General features: G+C 46.1%; 1 protein-coding gene across 1 annotated transcript; it reads left to right on the top strand.

Annotated features, from left to right (window-relative positions):
* The first annotated feature begins 15,957 nt into the window (after window positions 1-15,957).
* Window positions 15,958-22,350, top strand: FATE1 (fetal and adult testis expressed 1). Its single transcript, XM_032845276.1, has 5 exons — window positions 15,958-16,152; window positions 16,413-16,540; window positions 20,881-20,987; window positions 21,395-21,473; window positions 22,205-22,350. The coding sequence occupies exons 1-5, from the start codon at window positions 16,047-16,049 to the stop codon at window positions 22,334-22,336; spliced, it is 552 nt and encodes a 183-aa protein (XP_032701167.1). The 5' UTR covers window positions 15,958-16,046; the 3' UTR covers window positions 22,337-22,350.
* The last annotated feature ends 83 nt before the right edge of the window (window positions 22,351-22,433 follow it).

The raw sequence follows: 22,433 nt of genomic DNA, 5'->3' as shown, positions 1-22,433 counted from the left end.
GGAAAAGATCCTAAAATGTACCTTTTTAAAGATTTCCTGGCAGGGGAGGTGGGGAAGCCTGTGACATGGGGTCAAAGGTCCATTTAGGGTTTGCTGTGTTATTGCCAGGTGCTGGTCCATCTTTAGTAACCTCTTTCTGTGGCCCAGAAGCTGTCCACCTCTGCATTTCAGTGAGGCTTTGGACAGCAGTGGGGCAGAAGTGACCTGCCCTTTAACTGACCATGACCATGTAAAAGACTCTCGACACCGCATCCCCTCACCCCTACATGTCCATCCTCCCGGCCTCAGTGCCAAATTACTTTTCCTCTGTGGTGCTTTTAAAAATGTAGCAAATTTTTGTGGGGTCCAAAAGAGTGCACAGCCAGGGTCTATCGGCAACCGCAACAGTTTAAAACCCACTGAGAAGACAAGCTTCTTTCTGTCCAAACAGCTCTCCAGGACAGGCATCGGGCCTCATTCTTGGACTGCAGTCCTGCCTCAAGGCCCCATATGACTTCTGGAGGCCTCTCCCATCCTGAGGACTTGCTTGGGACATGTTTCAAGTTTAGGAAACTTGTGTTCTTATCCCAACGAGGCCACCAGCTTTGCCAACTTGACCTGGCAGTTGGGAGTTTCCATCCTTCCCCCTACCTCCCAGCCCTGCGCAGTTCTTGAAGCACCAGGGAGCTAGTGCAGTTTGTCCTTAGGAAGATTCTTCTAGAAATGTGTAGCTTATAGGAGACCGGTCTTAGTGGAGGCCCTCATGTGACTCTGATGGTGAGTCTCAACTCGGGGAACCGGTCTCCTGTCAGCTGACACTTTCTGCCCCCTCCTCCTTCCCCGAGAGCTCCCTGATGCTAGAGGTGCTGCCCAGGTACGTTCCACCTTTCCTTCCTTTCCCTTTCTCCCTGGGCCTCTAACACTACACTCCTGCCCTTCCTCACAAAGTTATTTTTGGCCTAGAAAGGCCTTGCTTTTTCCACAACAGAGGCTGCAGTCACTCCTGTTTGGCCACGTTGGAGGACCTGGGGCAGCCGGAAGCTCTGGGGCCAGCCCCGCCCTCCCAGCATTTCCTCAGGCAGGTGCCTGTGTGTGACCTGGGAGCGTGGGAGAAGAGAGCCAGGCATGGGCCCCGGTGACCAGAGCCAAAGGGAGTATGCCAAGGAATGCCCGCTGCCTTTGGCATCTGCTGAGCCCTTCCCTGAAAAGCTGGGTGGGGATGGGAGGCGGTGGGAAGCAGGAGCCTGGCCTGGTGGAGGACAGCACGTGTTCCGTCCTTCAGGCACTGAGCAAGGGCTTGCAGGGAGAGCGCACAGGCAGCTCTTAGGAGCCTTGTTCTGTTAAGTTGCTTTGCAGGCTTCTCCCAGGTGGGCTTGCCACTGTGGTCTCTGGGATGTTTTTGCAGTATATTGTTGAAACTAAGACTGTACAGTACACAACGGTCATAACTGCTCGCGGTGCACATTTGGTTTTTATGAATGCTCTGTATATATCTTTTCAGACTCTGTCTTTGTATGGTCATTGGTTTGATACGATGCTAAATCTGTAGTAGCCACTTTTTGTTGTTTTTGGACTTTGTGTGTATGTGTGTGTGTGTGTGTGTATGCACATGTGCGTGCCTGCGTGCATGCGTGCCTGTACACGTGTGCACATTGCCTTTTCTCATATGCTTATCTGAAACCGTAGCCAGTATGTGGCTATATTTGTACCAGGAGAATTCTGGTCTGAAGGGAGGAATGTCACTCCTGGGGCTGGACAGCCTTTTCACAGGGCCCTGAGGGAGGAAAGCTGAGATTAACCGTCCAAGCCCCGCGAAGTCACCGCCTTCTGCCCCAACTTCACAAAAAGTTTTGGGAGAAGACTAGACAGCTCCACCCTGCGGGCCTCCGCTCTGTGGGACCCCCCACTCACGCGCCCTTTTAGCTTGGTGTCCCCCGCCTCTGTTTCTGTTCTGTGGGTAACAACAGCTGAAGGAGATCTGAGCACTCCTGGGCCTTTTTACTTTACTTTTTATTTTTTGGTGGAAAAATGTGTGACTATTGACTTTGGGACTGGTGGGGCTGGTTATTCAGATATTTTTCATTAAGAAAAAAGAGAAAAGGCTTTAAAAAACTTTTTATTAAGACTTTTAAAAACAAGAATCGCAAACCTGTCCTTACACGCCACTCCCCATTGCCTAGGGTTTTCAAGACGAAAGCACAAGAGAAAGGGTGAGGCACGCAGGTGCCTCCTCTTCAGCTTGCGAATCCCACTGCCATTAGTGTGAATTCCTTAGGGTGCTTGGGAAAACAGGAATCTGCCCGGTGGGTTGGATGTGGCCTTTCTGGTGGCCTGAATATGAGGAATTTGGGACAGGAAAGTCTTTTTGTTAAGGAGTTGGAGCCAGATGGTTCCTCTCTGGCTGAGGATTGATCTTTTGACAACCAAATGGTATCCCATGAGAAGAAGGAAAAAACAACACTGCCTCTAGATTGTTCTTTTGTCTGGGGTGGGGGAAGGTGGGGGGCGGGGCTCCTATTCACCTACACTCTGTGCTTCTAGGAGTGTGACTGTGTGCTATGTCTTGCATGTGCTCTCCTGTTCAAGGCCGACATGGAGAGCGGGGCAGCAAAGCTTTTCAGCTTGACAAGTAATGAAGCTCCATTTCAGGATTGTGCCTATTCAGAAACAAGCACATCCTCCCCACTGAACTCTGCTCATACTAATCAGTATAATTAGCTAATTTCGAAGTACTGTAATCAGACTGCCTGCAACTATGGTAAAAGCCTATTAATTTGAAGCCCACTGATTCAGAACTTATAGAAAATCACAACTTAAGATAATTCATGGTATCTGCCATTCTTGCTCTGTAGAAAAATTTGAAATAGTTCGCTTTAGTCAATTTTCAGAGTCTTATGTGTAAGAGGGATCTAGTTAAAATGAGCACCTTTTTCAAATAAAAGGCTCACGATATCAGGGATCCCTTCACCGTGCCTTCAGCTTTGGGGTTCAGCAATTCTCGTGTGTAAGGCTCTTTCTGTGTAAGATGGTTTCTTGGTCTCTCTCCATTGTGAGAAGGGTGAGTGTTGCCGCTTGTCATTCTCTTAGCCTGTAATTTAAAGTAACGTAACTGTGTATCTTGCTAAATATTCTGTAAGGCAGATGTTTTGCTATCACACTGGCACTCCCATCATTTGCACCTAAATATTAAACGTAGGGAGCTTTTCCTTTCACAGGCTGTGGGCAGTGAGTCTCTCTCCAGCAAGAATTTCTCCGACAAGGATATCCAAATAGCACACCCCCTCGGGCTCATTGCCTCAACAGTTGTTCCACTGCCCTGAGACATCTGACCGTTGAACAGTGCCTGCCCTTCCCCCGCCCCCAGCCTGAGCATTAACAGAGATATTCAAGATTGGAAAAAATCCCACAGCTGCTTTTGTCTCCCGATCTGTCCCCCCTTCCGGATGCCACTTTCCCAGGCCTGAACACACCTGCTATTTCACTCTGTGATTGTGAATTTGTGACAGCGGAAATCCTGATATGTGCAACTGAGTTTATAGACATGATTACTGTGAAATGGATTCATTTTTGTACCACTTTAAACTGTGCTTGTATCCATGCGTTGACCCATGTCAGCTGGGAGATCTGTACATTCAGTAGTATGTTGGAATTTCGCTGGAGCCTGGGAGCAACCAATAAACTTGCTTCTGATTCTCTCTCTCTCTCTCTTTTTATAATTGTTGTGTTTAGCTGTTAAATTTCATCTCTTTCTGTACCAGAAGATAATTAATAATAATAAAGAGCACATGGTATTCACTTGTGTCCTCTCCTCATCAATCTTGGATTCTTGCCGACTCCCAAACTTTCACGGGGGAATGGATCATTGTGGGCCAAACTTGTTTCTCCCAAAAGTCTGACTGTAGATAAGGAAACAGCCCAAACCAGTTTAGAAGCAGGAAGTAGAGATGTCATTGGTCCTAAAGATTGTCCTCATGTGTGTAAGATGATCTCCTGACCCATCCCCCAGGGATGCGGTTAGTAAAGTCTGTCACAAATCAAGTTAGCAACTTCCCTGTCACCTGATCCCTGGTTACTAACAGAGTTGCCTCTTGCTAAAAGGATGCCTTACTTGGTTTCAGACTTGGGGAGGGGTGGGAGGGAGAAATTTTTCTGTGCCCTGTGGAGGTAGAATTTAAAACTCAGGTTTTGCCCTTGACGCTGTTTCCTCAATTCAGATGATGGCAAAAGTCAGAGAGCATTCAGAGGGCAGGATGCCCTAGCTTTCCCTTCGTGGAAGTGTAATCTTAGCCCCAAACACTCCCAGCTGTTGATGTGGGGTGAGATATGGCTGTGGGACATTGCCAGTATAAGTTGGGCCAATCCCCATTTATGAAAATAATCCACACTTTAATAGGAAAAGCCATGGCAGTGATGAGAAAATGACAATGAAACTTAGGGCCTCCTTCAAGGATTGAATGTGGAGGCTAAATGCCGGAACTGACAGCCAGGGGCCTTGGGTTCCATTCTTATCAGGGACTGGCTTGTTGAGTGATGCCAGCCTTCCGGGGATGTGGAGAAGTCAAATGAATAGTCTTCAAGGAGACTCCAGGACACAGGTGGGATCACATTCTGGATATGGGGTTTGAACATTAGACTCTTTTTGTCAGAAACCAGCATTCTAGGCAGTGACTTAGAGTCCTAGGCTAGCCCATGTGAAGAAGCTAATACACGAGGGAGGCCTCAGGGTCCCAAAGTTCTTGTTGGGGCACCATCTGAGGGACTGGGCCTCCCTTTCTTTTTTGCCTGCTGTACCACAAGACCACAGGTTGTGGGGCCAAGGCACTGGGATTGCTTATAGACCGTGAGGGCAAGTCAGGGGCAGGGGCTTAAAGGAATGATGGCAGGGAAGGGGGTAGAGACTGCTTCCGGGTGTGGTTTGGATCCCTTTTTTCATTCTTTCCCCAAGCCTCCATCCTGTACTACTGACAAACTCTTTGAGCTGCTGGTCCGAGACTGCACCTAGTGAAGGGATGGAGGGATAGTGGGAAGGATCCATGAGTTGTGCTTGGAAATAATCATAGCCAGCATTTACTGAGCACTTAGGGTATGCCAGGCCTTGTGGATGCATTAACTAAGACAATCCTCCCAACACACCTGTGATAGCTGAGGGAAGGATGGCCCTTTGACCAAGGGCTCTCAGACAGGAAGTGCAGTCCTTGTCACAGGAACTCACATCTTCCCTGATTGCCCCACACCCTGGCTCACTCATATGACACTGCTTGTCTCCTTTGGAGGTCACTTTGGTTTTGTTTTCCTGTTGAATGTCCAACCTGTTAGTGTCCCCACACCTCCTCCTGCCCAACTGTTAATTCCACAATAACAGGGACCATGTAAAACATTTTTCTCCTCACTTCTTCCTTAGAACTTGGCACATTGGCTGTAGGTCAGTATTCAGTGAAATAAAACGTGTTGATTGATTATATTCTCCAATTAGGACCCAAGCTTCTGTGTGTTAGTTTGCTCTAGCGGGCATAACGAAGTACCACAGACTGGATGGCTTAAATGATGGAAATGTATTCTCTTACAGTTCCAGAGGTTGGTATGCTGAGAACTGGGTATTGGCAGGTTGGTTTCTTCTAAGGTCTTTTCCATTGGCTTACATGCCACCCTTTTCTGCCTGTGACCTCACATGTTCTTCCTTATGTATATGTTGGTGTCCTAATCGCCTCTTGCTGTAAGGTCAAACACTTTTGATCTCATTTAACCTCAGTTACTTCTTTAAAGAGCCTATCTCCCAATACAATCATATTCTGAGGTATTGGAGGTCAGGACTTCAACATATGAATTGGGGATGGGGGTTGGGCAGGAAACACAATTCAGGCTATAACAATCCATTTGTAGCAAGGGGAGATGTTATTGCTCCTTATCTCAAACCTGAGCATATTACGCACTCTGGAAAAGCTTGGGGGTGGACACCAGACTTCTCATCAGTCTCAAATCAAGCCCCCCAGAGCAGTTTCTTCCCTACCACAAATGGACAGGCCTGGGCCAGCTGCCAAAGGTCCCAACAAGCCAGGTGGGATTGGGACAGAAGAGGGCTTCAGAATAATTTTCCCAAGCTTTCTCTGTGGAGAGTGATGTGAGAACCCAAAGCTTGAAGAATAGACAAAATCTTTGCATCCCCTCAGATTTTTTTATAGACAAAATATGTTGTTTTTAGGAATCACAAGACTAGCAGCTCTAATAACAGTGACTTTTGGCAATTTCTCTGAAGAACTCAAACTTCATGATGGATTCAGTTTCACCAGGCTTTATGGGTTACAAAAGTAGAGGATGGCTAACATTTCTTATCAGACGGGTTACACTAAATCGCAACAGCATAGCGTTCCTGAATCCTGGGGCTGACAAGGGCATATGGGAGTAGGCACTGACAGAGCATGGTGTTCCAGAAGCTGGCTGTGTCCCTGCTTCAAGCCAAGCCATGGGGCCCCAGAAGGGAGTATAGCAACATGCTAGATCTTGCCTTTCTGGAACTCTGGGCCTAACTTTGTGGGACAGCATTGGACAAGCCATAGCAATGAATCATGTTGAATTTTCTGATAGGGGAAGTCTGAGGGGCTGGGGTTGTGGGCTGCCAGAGAAAGCTTCCTGAGGAAGCCAGGCCCACCTAAAGCTTGTAGGATGAGTAGGAATCAGTCAGACAAAGGGCTAGAAGACAATTAAATCAGGCAGAGGAATGTCATGTGAAGGGGCCTAGAGTCCAGCAAGGCCATCATGATTTTAAGGAAACAGAAGAAGCCAGGGTAGCATAATGGGAAATCCTAGATCAAGATGAGACTAGAGAGGCCAAGAGAAGGCAGCTCATGTAGGGCTTCAAGGCCACACTCAGGGCTGTATTCTTTACTCTCTAGTGAGAATGGGGAAGCACTGAGGAGTGCTTTGAGGAGCAAGGTGACATGGCCAGGCTTGTTACATTTAAAATAATCAGTCTGCCTACTCTGTGGGTAATGGATTAAAGGGGTCATGGCAGGATCCAAAGGATAAGGTACAAGGCTATGAAGTCATACAGGCAAGAGGCAGTGATGGGATTGGCTAGGGAAGTGACAGAGGAGACACAGAGTAGACTACTGAGAAGATTTTTGGTCAAACACTGAATTATATATTGAGGAGGTTGTATCAGGGTTCTTCAGAGACACAGAACCAGTAGGACATGGATACAGAGGTAGAGAGTTGGACATACAGGTACCCCTCCCCCCACTTTTCAAAAGTTTGCTTTATGCCACTTCATTTTTATGAAAGACCTACATTAGTGCCTGTTTTAGCTAACTGAAAGAAACCAGCAGAGGATTTTTGCTTTTACAAAAATAGGCCCAAAGCAACAATACCATCCACTGTTCAACATTTGTTTTGCAGTGACCTGTTCCAGAGATTGTGCGCATCTGGAGTGGCAGGAGCGGCACCACCAAGCTCTTTCCTCACAAGGTGCACTTGGCATCTCAACTTTGAACTGTATCTGTGAGCATCTGCACTTTATTTGTTTTTAAAAGTGTTTATTTAAATTCCAATTAGTTAACGTATAGTGTAATATTAGTTTCAGGTCTATGATATAGTGATTCAGCATTTCCATACATCGTCCCAGGCTCATCACAAGTGCTCTCCTTAATCCTCATCACCTGATTCACCCATCCCCTCATACTTTTCCCCTCTGGTAGCCATCTTTTTAGAGTTAGGAGTCTGTTTCTGGGTTTGCCTCTCTCTCTCATTTTCCTTTGCTCATCTATTTTGTTTCTCAAATTCCTCATATCAGTGAGATCATAAGATAATTGTCTTTCTCTGATTGACTTATTTCACTTAGTGTAATACCCTCTAGCTCCATCCATGTCATTGCAAGCAGCAAGAGTTCATTCTTTTTGGTGGCTGCATAGTATTCCATTGTATATATATACCACATCTTCTTTATCCATTCATCTGTTGATGGACATCTAGGCTTTTCCCATAGTTTGGCTTTTGTGGACATTGCTGCTATAAAGGGGTAATTCTATTTTTAACTTTTTGAGGAACATTCATACTGTTTTCCACAGTGGCCGATCTGTGTTTATCTTGATTAATTTTGTGCATCTGTCAGCAAAGGTGTCTTAAGGCATCAGAAAGGCCTGATAGAGGTTATTTTTTGAGTCTGAGAACACTCAAAAATTACTGGTGATTGCTTTGTCATTTTGGTTTATAAAAGATTTCATAGGAATGCTCTATTTTTAGATAGCAGGAGAAACATGTACAGATATAGCTAAATCTATATATTTGTATCTGTATCTGTTATCTCCATCTTTTTCTCTCTTTCGATCTATATATATGTATCTATGTATCTATAGATATATATCTATGTATCTATATTCATATCCATCTATCAATCTATTTATCTATCTGAGAGTGATTTATTATAGGGAATTGCCTCATGCAATTGTAATTATGGAGGCCAAGAGTTCTCACATTCTGCCCTCTGCAAGGTGGAGGCCCAGGACAGCCACTGGTAAAGTTCCAGCTGAGTCCAAAGATCTGAGATCCAGAGAGCCAATGAGAGAGTTCACTGAGAAAGAGAGTTCAGAGAGAGTTCAAAGACAGAAGAAGACCAGTGTCCCAGATGAAGTAGTCAGGTAGGGAGAGAGAGAGAGAGAGAGAGAGAGAGGAAGAGAGAGAGAACAAGGAGAGTGAGCAGGTGAATTTCCCTTTCTTCTACATTTTGTTCTATTCAAGCCCTTAATGGATTGTGAGATGTTCACTCATACTGGGGAAGGCCATCTTCTTACTGAGCCCGCTGACTCAAATGTTGATATCATCCAGAAACACCCTAACAGACACATCCAGAAACAGTTTAATCTGGGCACCCCATGGCCCAGTCAAAGTGACACATAAAATTAATGATCATAGGTGAGACAGAACTATGCATAGTGACTGATTTGTTGGGAGTGGTGAGGGGAAGTTCCAGATGACTCTGAGGCTTAGGGGCTCATATTGTGGGGTAGATGGCAGGACCACTCAATGGGAAGGGTCATAGCAGAGAAAGAGTAGGTTTCCAGAAGGAGAGAGAGGACAATGATGTGAAATGCTTCTAAGAATTCAAGTAAGATGAAGAGTGAAGTGGGTTTGTGGGATGGAGCTGCCAGGAGGCTGCTGGTTACTTTGGCCTGGGGCAGTTTCAGTTGAGTTGTGGATGAGAAAGGCAGACTAGAATGAGGAGAGGAATGTCTGGGAGGTAAAGGTGTGGAGACACTGTGCATGGTGGTGGCTACATTTTTAAGGAGTTGAGAAAGGACAGTACCATGAGTGAGACAAGACTCCAAAGAAGGACATTTTTTTCTTCTTTTTTAAATATTCAAATCATTTTAACTCAACAACTACTTAATGAGCTTCTTCCATGAGTCAGGCCTTGTGCTGAGTGCATGGAAGACAGACAGTGGTGAATGAAGCTGACAAGATCTCTGCCATCATGGAACAAATATCCCCATGCTGAAAGATGTGATGATATTTCTGGCTAAAGAGAATCATTCTGGCAAGGAGGAGGAGCTGAAGACTCTAGAGGAGGCAGAGGTGTGTCACTGATAAAGCTGGAGATGAGCTGAAGCACAAGGGGCCACCAGCCTTGCTAGCAGCTCTGCCAGCTCGTCTTATAATGAACAAGCAGGAGGCTTTGTGGCCTCTGTGAGAATCCCAGCAGCTGGTCTTCAGGCATGAGCTCTGCTAGAAGCTGAGTGCTTCATATTCCATGCCTCCTGACCTGCCTTTTCCCCGATAGGATCACTGAGGCACATTGCTATTCAGTGAGGAGCTGGGACTCTAACCCCAAGGGGTTGTTGGGAGGGGACAGTTGGAGTGCAGAGCCTGGGCTCTGATCTACACTATCCTCCCTGGTGTGTGCCCCTTGTATTAGGATTTGCCTGCTAGCTCTGTCTGAAGGGCAGATCAAAATGGCACAGGGCTGGAGGATGCCTGCTAAGGCTTTCTTGAGCCAGTTCCCACTTAGACTACCTCCTCTTCTGCCAAGGACCCTGGATCACCAGTCTGAAGACACTGGTTTGCTTCTAGGCCTTGCCACTGAATTGCAAAGTGAACTGGGCCTAGCTTATCCACCCAAAATGGAGGCTACTGGGAAGAGTATCTGCTTCTCTGAAAAAAGAACATGCGGCTTCTTAGGTCTGTTTTTCTCATCCTTGGGTTTCTCCTCTCCTCCACCTCATTCTCTGGCTCAGAGGAGCAGCTGCTGCTTATGATTTAGGGCTGGTCGGTATTAGAGACTTTGCGCCATTTTCCCCACCTCTTTATTATTGTTGGCTATTGTCCTTTGGCTTTTGATTCTCTTGAATTTTACATACACATCACATTTCAGTCACTGGACATGGAAATAATTGAAAGCAGATGCCTTTCAGTCTGAGGAGTCACCCTGCAGGCGAGGCCACGGACTCTGCAAGGTCACCTTATCTAATGTCCTCACCTGGGATCCGGAAAGAGGGCCTTTCCCACCTGCTCCAAGAGTTCCCTGTACATGGAGCAAAGGTAACTGACAGGCAGACAGCTCCAGGTTTGGGGGCAAGGGATTCTCAGGCCAGCAAAGAGACAGGAAGAAGGAAAGAGCAGCAGAGACAGCAGCTGGCTACACCAGGAGGCAGAAAACAAGCTTCCCGGTCTTGCTCCTTGGAGTTGCTCTGTCCCACCTGCACACAGGGCAGTCCTGAGTTCCTTTCTGGACACCTAGGTAGCAACAATTCCCCTTTACTCAGTTGCAGCTGTCCTGGAGCTTTTCAGGCAGCCTGCTCCTGTGGGGCTTTCTCCAGGAGCTGCAAGGAGGGCCATGACTGCTGAGACGTAAGCTTGGCCGTCGGGGCAGTGACTCTGTATCAGTGTCTTCAACCCACTTCTGTTGGGGCTGCTCACTCCAGACTGGATCAGAGTTTGGTGGGGGTGGTGGTGGGAGGTGGGGCATGACCAGTGTTTCCACCCAGTCCAAGCCACCTCAGGAAGTTGTGAGCTGTCCTGGAGGTGTGCAGTTAGAGGCTGCCGGGCAAGAGTCAGTCTCTTGATCGTAGGTTGACAAACTTCGAGGGACCACCCACCACACTTCCAGGAAGGGAGAATGTTGCAGGATTTAGGGCAGGACTGCCATAAAAAGAAGGCCCTGCTATTGTCCCCACAGACCCATGGACTTCCTGCCTGTCTGTCTGCTTGTTTCCATCTGCCCTCTAAGCATATGTTCCATGAAGACAGGAAACTTATCCCTAGTCTCAGGGCCTGATACCCAGTCAGTCTTTATTCAAGATAGTCATGCTGAATGAGAGGTGCCCACATTTGGAAATCGAAGTACTCACTATAACCTCCTGCTGGTGGCCCTGTCCCAGATACTCCTGCCACTTATTTCCCTCTCTCTGCTTATGAGGTGGTCCTCATTCCCCAGACCTTACACTCCCTGAAGTTTATGCCTCTGTCCTCCCTGTTTCTTTAAGGAATGGAGGGACAGCTGCAAAGCTCTGCTAGTCCCCCTTCCCCTTCTCCTTCCCTTCTGGTCCAGGAGGCCCTGGGGCTCCAGGGATGACATCAGTGCCAGCTGCTTTCAGAAGCAGGAAAGAGAATTGTTTACAGGTTTGTAAGTTTCATTAGCAAGTGGGGAGGAAGCTCGCAGATGTCTGGGATCTGGGTTTGCAGCCCAAATCAGGGTTGTTCACTTGGGCTTGGCTCTATAGCTCCTTGAAACTGGACTCTGAGCAGACCTGGGATGTGGTAGACCATTATATGCATTGGCTTTGAATGGTCTCATCCGTAGAACATCAATATGAGAAAGTAATAAAAGCGAGCTGTTCTCTGTGAAGCGAGGCTGGAGTTTGCCCTGAAGCCCAGGTAGTCCCAACATATACCCCTGAAACCATAAAACGTAGTTTAAAACTGGATTTTAGCCCAACCTTCCATGTGAAGATGGGGAATAGAGGCTCGGAACATGGGAAACAACTTGCCTAAGATGCCTCAATGTCACTCCCAGGTGTACTGATCCTGGACCTGGGTTCCTGCCATCCTTTGCTCCTGCTGGCAACGGAGGCGGAAGCGGGCAGCACACAGGGCTGCCAGATTCCCCATGCTTGTCGGAAATCTGAGTCCAGCGCACGGCTGGCTGGACTGCTGGAAGAGGCCGGTGGTTGGAAGGAATTGGTGGAGGCCGGTGGTGGGGCAGGCAGAGACACAGCCAGACATAAGACAAGGGTAGACAGGCAGGCAGATAGGCAGGCAACAGCCCGAGTTAGACACCTGCTCTGTGGGGGGGCTGGATGCCCTCTAGATTTCAACACAAACTTGGATACAACTAACTGGATTTGTTCGTCCCCCAGTGGAGGCTATGTGCTCATGATCACCTTTAGGGAAAAAGATGATATGTTTTCTTTGGAGAAGCTTCGCTTGAAGGGAGGGAGCGATTTCATCTCCATCCCTTTCTGTCAATAAAACAGCTCTTATTTTAATAAAGATCCAAGCCCTCCAGCAGACAATTCACAAGAAAGAAATACAGAAGAGCAATAAACATATGAAAAATTCTCAGGTTTATTCATAATTAAAGCAATAAAATTAAAGCAACAATGAGATAGGTAACATTTTCTACCCAACATACTGATGCCTTTTAGGAAGTTCCATAATATCTTCTGTTGATAAGGCTGTGAAGAAAACAGAACTTTTTCTGAGTGAGGTCCCACTTGGTGCAGTGTCTTAGGAGGGGCACTGATAATATTGGTCAGTATTAGTAAAAATTGTCAACACACATACCCTAGAATTACACAAATCCCACTTATAGGCACCTGTTCTACAAAAATATTTACATATGTGTGCAAAGAGGCATGTCCAGGAATGCTCACTGTTTCTTGTTTATAAAAGTGAAAAAGCTCTAGACACCAAAAATGTCCACAAGCAGGTCAATAAACAGGGGCACAGCTGTGCAGGAAAGCAGTGTTTAAAGGACAGGAGGGAGATTTATTCTGACATGTGAGATCCCCAAGGCACACTGTGCACTTAAAAAAATAAGTTGCAAATTTCTTAGTAAAACTGGGAAAAAAATACCATGAAACCTTAAAAAAAAGTGATAGACAAGAATCCCCTGGCCTTTCTTTCATGTAAGTGTGTATATGTATGGTTACATATTTTAATGTGTTTTTCTGTTTAATTTTTAAATAAGGACTTTCCTACTATGTGTCAGGTACTTGCAAAAAAAAAAAAAAAGAAAAAAGTAAACTGTAGAATGGGCACATATCCCAAATGTATATGTATACATACATCTCAGCCAGATGTTCTTGGGACCCCTCCTTCCCCTTTACAGAGGCATCTGTCTAATCTCTGGAGTGGAAAGAGCTTTGGGCTTTCTGGCCATCTTCTCTGGGAGCCTTCCATGGGGGCCTAGCTCTCTGTAGCCCAATACCTACACTAAGCATGAGCCATTCTCTGGGCCCCCATAAGGCCTGGCAGAGTTCTCTGTGCTCTAGGGATGCTCTAGGCCTTCGGGCCCCCAAGGTTGGCACACTAGACAGTGGGGGCTTTCCAGCCACATGGTAAGGAAGGGATTGTGAGCTCCATTGTCAATGGGGAAACTGAGGCCCAAAGAAAGGAAAAACTTGCTCAAGGTCAAATCTTGAGATTGTGATGAGGATGGGCAGGGCATAGAGTTGCCAGATACAAAATAAAGGATACATAGTATAAGGTGAATACCAGATAAACCATGATTAAATTTTTAGTGCAAGTTTGTCTCAAATGTTGCACAGAGTGTACTAACCCTGAAAACTTACTTGTTTATCTGAAATTCAAATTCAATTAACATTCATTTTATTTGCTCAGTCTGGCAACCCTGACCAGGCGGAAGCCCATGGTTACTGCTTCCCAAGCTCCTGAGTCCCACAAAAGCACACTTCTCTGCTCCTAAGGTGACCTTCCAGAAAGCTCAGATTTCATTGCAGCTGCTCCACTGGATCTGGGAAGGGCTTCCTCAGGGCCTCAGGAACGCAGGCAGGGCCTTTGTCAGCTCTGCTCCAGGGTGTTGAGCCCCAGTGCTGGACAGGTGGGCCAGGGAGGGGGCCAGGCAGCCCAGACCATGCCACCCTCTCTAGGCAAGTTCCAGCCCCTCCCTTTCTCTCTCACGCTTTCCTTTCTCCCTTCCTTTTTCCTTCCCTGCTTCCTCTTCTTCCTCCCACCTGGCCCCAGCTGTGCTTAGCTCCTTTTGCAAATAGCCTCCTCTTCCTCCAGAGACTCTGGAGTTGTTCCCAAGAGCTGAGGTTTCACCTCTGGTGGTGGTATCAGTCAGGGTTCTCCAGAGAAAAGAAACCAACAGGATATATGTATGTATGTGTATGTGTATGCATACGCCTATGTGTATGTATATAGATATTTACTTTAAGAAATTGGCTCCTGCCACTGTGGGGCTAGCAAGGCCAAAATTTGCGGGGCAGGCCTGCACACTGGAAGCTTAAGCAGGGATAGATGCTGCGGTCTTTAAATTTTTCTTTTTAATTTGAGTATAGTTGACACACAATGTTACATTAGTTTCAGGTGCACAACATAGTGATTCAACAAGTTTATACATTATGCTATTCTCAGCAGAAGTGTACCTGTCACCTGTTACCATACAATGCTATTTTAGTATCACTGACTATATTTTTCATGTTGTCCTTTTATTCCCATGACTTATTCATTCCAGAACTGGAAGTCTGTATCTCCCACTCCCCTTCTCCCATTTCACCCATCCTCCTGCCCCCCTCCTCTCTGCAAACCATCAGTTTGTTCTCTGGATTTATAGGTCTGATTCTGCTTTTTGTTTGTTTTAGATTCCACTTTTGAGTGAAATAATATGGTATTTGTCTTTCTCTGACTTATTTCAGTAGCATAATACCCACTAGGTCCATCCACATTGTTGCAAATGGCACGATTTCATATTTTTTATGGCTGTACAATATTCCAGATGTATATGTCACATCTTTCTTATTTAATATCCAATATTTCCTATGGATGGACACTTGGGCTGGTTGTATATCTTGGCTATTGTAAATAATGCTGCAATAAACATAGGGGTGACCATATCTTTTCAAATTAGTGTTTTCATTTTCTTTGTTGTTGTTGTTTTGTTTCATTTTCTTTGAGTAATTCCAGTAGGGGAATTATTGTTTCATATGGTATTTGTATTTATAATTTTTAGTGGAAACTCAAATCTGTGTTCCACAGTGGCTGCACCAAATTACATTCCTGCCTACCGAGCATGAGGGTTCCTTTTCCTCCACATCCTTGCAAACACTTATTTCTTGTATTGTTGATTTTAGCCACTTTGACAGGTATGAGGTGGTATCTCATTGTGGTTTTGATTTACATTTCCCTAGTGAATAGTGATGTTGAGCATCTTTTCATGTATCTGTTGGCCATCTGGTGGGGCCTCCCCAGTGGCTGTAGGCAGATCACTTCTTTCCTGCCCTTCCCTCCTGTGGTTCTCATGGTTCCTGCCCAGGCTGATCCAGGGCATCAAAAGGCCATCTCCCTTGCCTGCGAACAGGATGTGCTCTGCAAAGGATGCCTTCCAAGGGGTGCTATGGCCTGGATTGCTTGCCAGAGCTGGGCTTGCAGAAGCCACGTCAGGCTTGGGATCTAACCTTATTTTGGCTACTGACTGGCTCTGGGGTCCTGTGCCAGTAACTGCTTCTTTTTATTTTATTTATTTATTTATTTTTCAGTACCTGTTTCACTTTAGAAGTGATGGAGGGTGGATCCCACCTGCTCCTCAATAGGGCCAAATCAGGTGACCTGAGAGCCATCATAGTCCTCACAGGCAGTTTCTGACACTTATCTTTCCTCCTAAGTTGGTTACAGAGTAGCAGGGGAGAAGGCTGTGGACCCAGCCAACAAGATACAGCAGGAACACAAGGTGCTGGGTCCAAGACCTAAGCCCTGCGAGGGAGTCTAGCTCCACCCCCATCTCCAGATATATCTTGCTTGAGAACCTACCCCTCGCAGAGCTGATTTTCCAAGTGCCTGTTCTGGCCTTGCTTCTTGTGTATCTTTGGCTATAGCTTTAAAGTGAAAAATTGGCTGTGATGGCAGGAGGCCCCCCTAGCATCAAGGAGGAGATGGAAACATCCATGGCTGAAGAACTGGTTCCTGAAAGCTATATGCAAAGCCAAGAGCACCTGGTGATAGCAGGTGAGGAGCCCCTGTAATGCCTCTTTCCTTGGGTGTCCACACCTGTGCATGTGTGATAGAGAAAGTGTGTGTATGGATGCAAAACTTTCGAAGAGATGAACAGACTGAGGCCTGGGATCTGCCAATGGACAGCAGTGAATGAGTGTTGAATGATTCCTAAGAAGTTTGGGTATCCTGTCCTTTTTCTGGTGTATCCTGTGTCCAGGAAGCCTTGGCACAGCCTCTATGAGTGCTTCTGGTGCCTCTCTTCTTCTCCCTAGAAATGATGGCACGTGGATCCCAATCCCTGGGTACCTCTCAGCGGCGACAAAAGTTGGATCCAAAGGCTGCTGGCTCTGTTGCACGTCAACCGGCTTGGAATATGACTGCCACTCGGCCCAAGAAAGCGGTACTGTGTGGAGCCCTCGACATGCAACAACTGGGTTGGAGTTGGGCATACAGGCTGTAGGGGCTCTAGCTTGATGATGGTAGGTTGAACAAAGCCAGATATTGACTTAGGGGCAAGGAAGGAAGCTCCTGTGTACCAGTGAGGCAGTGAAGGCAGGGATGTCCAATAAGAAGTCACAGCTATCTTTTGGTAGGCTGGGAGTTCAACCTTAAGAGTCCAAAACACCTGAATCACATATTGCTTGGGGACTACATATACACTTTACAAAACTCTAGTGTGTGTGAAATGACACTTTCCTAAGTAAATAAATAAATAAATCTATATCTATACTTCTCTCTATAGCTATATTTTATGTATAAATATTTATCTATATAAATTATAATTATATAAAGTATTTAATTATTAAATAATCAGCCTTGATAGGAACCATGAGAACCACAGGATGGAAGGGCAGGAAAGAAGTGATCTGCCTACAGCCACTGCGGAGGCCCCACCATCCCCAGGCCAGCCTTACAGTCCCTGGTCTAAGTTAAAAATTTCCCTCAGCTTCCTCAGTGATTAGACCACTGTGAGGATCAAGTTTACCTGTCCACGTGGGTAGCCTATAGTTCCCAGGTATTCCATCAAATTCTAGTTTAGGTGTTGCTATGAAGGTATTTTGTAGCTTTGTTAACATCTATACTCTGTGGACTTTAAGTAAAGGACATTCCTAATCCTTGATATGTGGATGGGACTCATCTAATAGATTAAATATAAATATATATAAATAAAATATATTTCTCAGGGCCGGGACAAAGGTAAGGCAAGGTAGGTTCCTATGCTCCCTGACTGTTAGGAATTCTAATCAATTGAATCTAAGTGTTCTGTAGCCAATCTTTTAAACTACACTTAATATGAGTTCAGGAATATTTTAGAAAAAAACCCGGCGGGTACACTGTTACAAAGGATACTGGGAAAAGGCAGCCATTTTGGAGAGGAGGGAGATCTCAGTGTTCTGGGGAATCACTTGAGTTCTCTCACTGTGTAGTCATTCCTTAGGGTCTATTCACTGGTGGGTGAGGGGAAGTTTTAGAAACATGGTTGCTATGCTGTTGCAAAAGTTACTGGGAAAAGATAACCAAGTTGGAAGAAATAATGTGAGTTTCAAGTTCTGTAGCCAATCCTTTAAAGCTACTTTTACTATGCCTGAGGGAGTTTTAGAGAAATGGCTGTTATACTGTTGCAAAGGTTACTGGGAAAAGGCAACTAGGTTGGAAAGGGAGGGAGACCCAATGTTCTAGGAAATCACCTGAGTCCCATTGTTCTGTAGATAATCCTTTAAACTACATTCACCTCGAGTGAGGGAATGCTCTAGGGGGAAAAAAAATGGCAGCCATATTGCTGCAAACTGTATTGGGAAAAGGCAGTCATTTTGGAGAGGAGGATGACCTTACTATTTAGGGAATCACTTGAATCTGGTAGTTCTTTTGTGGATTCTGTTAGCTACTGTCACCCTGGTGTTACAGTGTTGCAGAGGTTAGTGGGGAAAGGCAACAGGGTTGGAGAGTAGGGAGGCCTGGCTGTTCTAGGGAATGAGTTATGATAAATGCCCAAATGATCCCACCACTAATGAATAAAGAGAAATAGAACTCCCAGATCAGGGACCTCCTGGGAATGAAAATAAACCAAAAATACTGAATTGGCTTCTTATGTCCAAAGGTGGAAGTAAAGTCAAATTACTCCAACAGCTCAGGCTCCAGGAAGCCAGTCATGCCCATGAGATTGAGGGAGAATGGGATCTTTGGGGGGCAATGGGGAGATATTATCTCTGAATTAATCATAATTACCTATTAGGACCACAGGACTACTTTAAAAAGAAACAGTCATTATAATGAATTTAGAAACTAGACATTTAAATTAAGAAATTTATCAGTTCTATTTATTATTTACATTTAAATTAAGAAATTTATCAATTCTATTTATTATTTACTTTTGAGCACCCCCCAAAATGGAACCATGACCACCTCTGAGAACCACAACATTAAAGGACAAAAAAAATTCATAATACTGTTCTGCTGATTTGGGTGTGGGGAAGTAGTGTGCCTTGAAAAGTACATGAAAATAAAAATAACACTGTTTGAAATAGTAGAGGGAAGCTAGGACTTGCTGAAGTTCATAGATTTTCTTGATCTCTGTCAAATTGCTATAAAAGCGTTGTTTTATAATGCATATAATTCTAAATAAAGTGTTCCTAAAATTAAAAATAAAAGCAAAAAGACAACTGGTTTGAACAGTTAGGCCTGTCTTATGATGGGCAAATTCAATAGGCTATCATCGACTTGCAGATGTTGTCACATTAATTCTTGTTATATTTATGTGTAAGAACAAACTATGTTATTTCGAACAAACAAACCCCAGCCACCAGTTACTCATCCTTATTTGCTCTCAAATATCTCAAAAAACTTTTTGTCTTTCTGATCCCAATCTGTAGGAAAATCAAAGGGATGGTGTGGAAATCATTCTAGGAGAAGCTCTCAATCAAATTCCTATTACAGTCCTAGGGTTTTCCTTCATAGTCCTAGGGTTTTCTTGACACACACTGTCATTTTCAACCTATTTTTGAGGTATCATAAGAAGAAGATAAAGAAGAAAATAAAATAGTAGCATGACTGTCAAGTACTGTTCACATAGAAAATGTCACACCAATATTGGTGTGCACTTTTAAGAAAGAAATTTTGCATTATTACAACAAATGGAACATGGTGGTAAAGTTTCTATGAAAATCCTTTATACAGAAATGGTTCAACCTTGCATTTACTATTGTTCTTAAGAACATAGAAGGGCTGCAGATATTTCTCAGGTGACAGGTGAGCCTTGGTTGTCTGTTTCTTGTTAAAAGTGAGGCAAATAGAGACAACTCAGAATTCTGTGTCTTGGTGAGGCCTGTGAGACAGTAGGCTCTAATTCAGCAAAGTCGGTTGTGTAGGAGGAACCGGTAAATGCCAGAGTGGAGAGGGCTCTGGTCTGTGGTACAACTGCCCCTGCTTCTCCATTCATTTAGCTCAAGTTTGAATTTGGCGAGAAAAGGCTGCCAGCCAGGTGGGGTAAGAGGGTTGGATGACTGTTCCATGTACAGACCTTCAGCCAAAGCTGCTGTCCCCCACCCCCACCCACTGGGTCCTCAAGACCACCCCAGTGTCCCTGCAGCCTCCAGGTCTGGGTCTTCTCTGGACACTGGCAGGAGGAGGACTCCCTCCTCTACTGCTTGCCATTTGCTTCTGAGCCACAAGGCCCACTTTCCCTGGCTTTGTTCTCAGCATTCGCTGAATGACACAGTCATGTTGAGCTCTCTCATCATTTGTGGCCTCTCCTCTCCCATTACCTTTTTTCTTGCAGGTTGTATACCATTTTACTGATTTTGCTTTCATTTTAATGGCGTCTGAAGGCGAAGTGGTGTCAAATATGAGAGGCATCCTAGGATAATGGTTAAAAGCACAACCTCTGGAGCAAATTATCCTGGCTTTAACTGACTGCTCTGCTACTTACCAGCTGTGTGACTTGGACAAATAATGTGACTTCTCTCTCAGTTTTCTAATCTTTCAAAATGGGATGATAGTAATACCTGTTTTGAATGGTCATGAAGAGGATTTAATGACTTGATGTTGGTAAGGGCTCAGAGGGCGGCATGTGGCATGTGTTAAACCAAATAGTCTGTGAAAATTTTCTTCTTGCCCTGGAAATCTGGAGCTGAGATTTGAACCCAGGTGGGTCTGCCACATTCTGTTCCTCTAGCCCACATTGGCTCTTCAAGGTATGAGATACCTTAGCCCCAGAGCTGTGGGGCAGAGACATCCACTCCAAGCAGTCATTAGCAGATGGATGAAAATGAAATCCACTGGGATAGCTGTGCTCACCCAGAGAAGGATGTTATGGTCTCCCAATGGCCAGGGTTCTATCCTGAGCTCCAATATTTACTGTATGTTTTGGGAAGTGCAGTCATTTGCCAGACCTCAATTTCCTTGACTTTAAAATTGAGCTTTTCCACTCTCCTCTCTGACTTGGCTGATGTCTGCTTGTGACAGTGCTGGCAGAGCACAGGGATCCCTGTCACTGCTCTTCTTTTCCCATAGCTTGGATGACTAGAAACTACTGTGGAGCATGGTGTGGGTGGAGTGGTGGCAGTTGGCCAACTTGTGGGATTTCCAAGCTCTTCTAGTCGTCTGAAAGCTGCCAACCCCTGATTCCAGAGGATCAGGTACCATGTGACTCCTGACAGGATACACCATTGGTCCTGGGCAGTGTGGGGCAGCTGTTCAGCTGAGACTGAGTAGGCTACTTTTACTGACCATTCCTTTCTTTAGGGGCCCCAGCTGCCATTGCCCAGAATGTTGAGAGAACAAGGCCATGGCAATGCTCACCCTCAGGAGTATCTTGGTGGCTTCCAGAACATGAGGTTCCATTATGAGCGGTAAGAAGGATCCCAGGGATCTTGCAGGAGGAAAGCTGGAGCTCTTTGGGCAGGGACCAGGGTCGACCAGATGGGCTAGCAAGCAGACTGACCAGGAAGGCGTTGTGAGCATCTGGTCATGCTTGGAATGTTGGGGCTCTATTGTCTCCTCACAAGAGACCCTGAACCTCTTGGCCTCTTGCCCATTTGGGGTCTCTGAGCACACTGAGGCTGGGCTGGGGTAGCTCATAGTCATCAGGCCCCAGGACCTGCTTACCTGGAAAGAGAAGGACTGAGGATGACAGAGTCATTGTCTGGAAATACTCCTGACCTTGCCTGCTTGCCCTCATGGCCTTCCTATGGTCCCTGCCATACCTGGCCTGGGACCACCAGCAACTCACAGACCTCGTTCTTTTCTTATTTCCCAGTGACCCAGAGGCAGATATGGTGGCAGAGATTGGCTTGGAAGAGCTAAATGGATTGGAGATGGAAGTCATGAGAAGACAGGTAAGCATCTCCCACTGGGAGGGTAGAAGCAGAATCATGGTGTCTTGGGGCAGGTGGGCCTTGGCAACAATGAGACCACCCCCTTTGAAGTCATCTTAGCCTTTAACAATGGAGGTGAGGTCAGGCTCCCCTTCCTTTCCTCCCAGTCTTCGGGGCTCTAGTGTCCCATCTTAATGACAGTCTCAGCCCTGCCTCTCTCCCTGAGATGTGTGGGAAGGGAAAAGGGGAAGTCAAAAGGAGGATGAAGAGGCAACAGAAGAGGATAGAAATCTGTGCAGAGAGAATGGCACTAAGAGGTCTTGGGGAGGGGTTGTCTTCTCAGGGAGAGACCACAACAGGACCTCTCCAGCCCCTGAGTGTCACCTACCCTGGAGCCTTGCCTTGACTCTGGTGCTGCAGCTGCTGCCATGCCAGCCTTCCCCAGAACTGAAATGTCTTGTTCCACTTCTCCCCCCATACAGCTGGGACAGGCTGGCTTTTTCCAGACAACTGGGTGAACACCAACAAGGGGGCAAGGCTGCTGGGCCTACAAATGTACACAGCCTGGCCCTTGGTCCCACTGGCCCACCCCAGCCCCCTGTTTCAGTTGCTCTGTCTTCTTCTCTCCAAGAGGCACTTTGGCCTCCTGAAGGGCAGCAGATCCCCTTCCTGTACTAAGTTCATACTTTCCCCAGTGGTAAACCATGGGCTTCCCCAAGAGGATCTCTCACTAGCCCCTTTGGTCTCTGCAGCTACACGTGATCACCAGCCGGCTGCGTGCCCTGGAGGACCAGGGCGCTACCTGGCGCCACAGGGATGCTCTGTTCTTCACCATGCTGGTGTCGGCCTGCATTGCCAACCTGTGGCTGTGGATGCGCCAGTGATGTTTTATGCTGCCTGAGCCTGCTTCTCCTTCCTCTTCTTCCCTTTTCTCCCTGTGCTGCCCTTGCCCATCTTCCTTTTATCTCCCAGCAGTCCTTA

This window comes from Lontra canadensis, unplaced genomic scaffold (assembly GCF_010015895.1).
Source record: "Lontra canadensis isolate GAN:19392208 unplaced genomic scaffold, GSC_riverotter_1.0 scaffold161, whole genome shotgun sequence".
Taxonomy (NCBI): Eukaryota; Metazoa; Chordata; class Mammalia; order Carnivora; family Mustelidae; genus Lontra; species Lontra canadensis.
The sequence above is the reverse complement of the archived record's forward strand: the minus strand, read 5'-3'. Positions and strand labels throughout refer to the sequence as shown.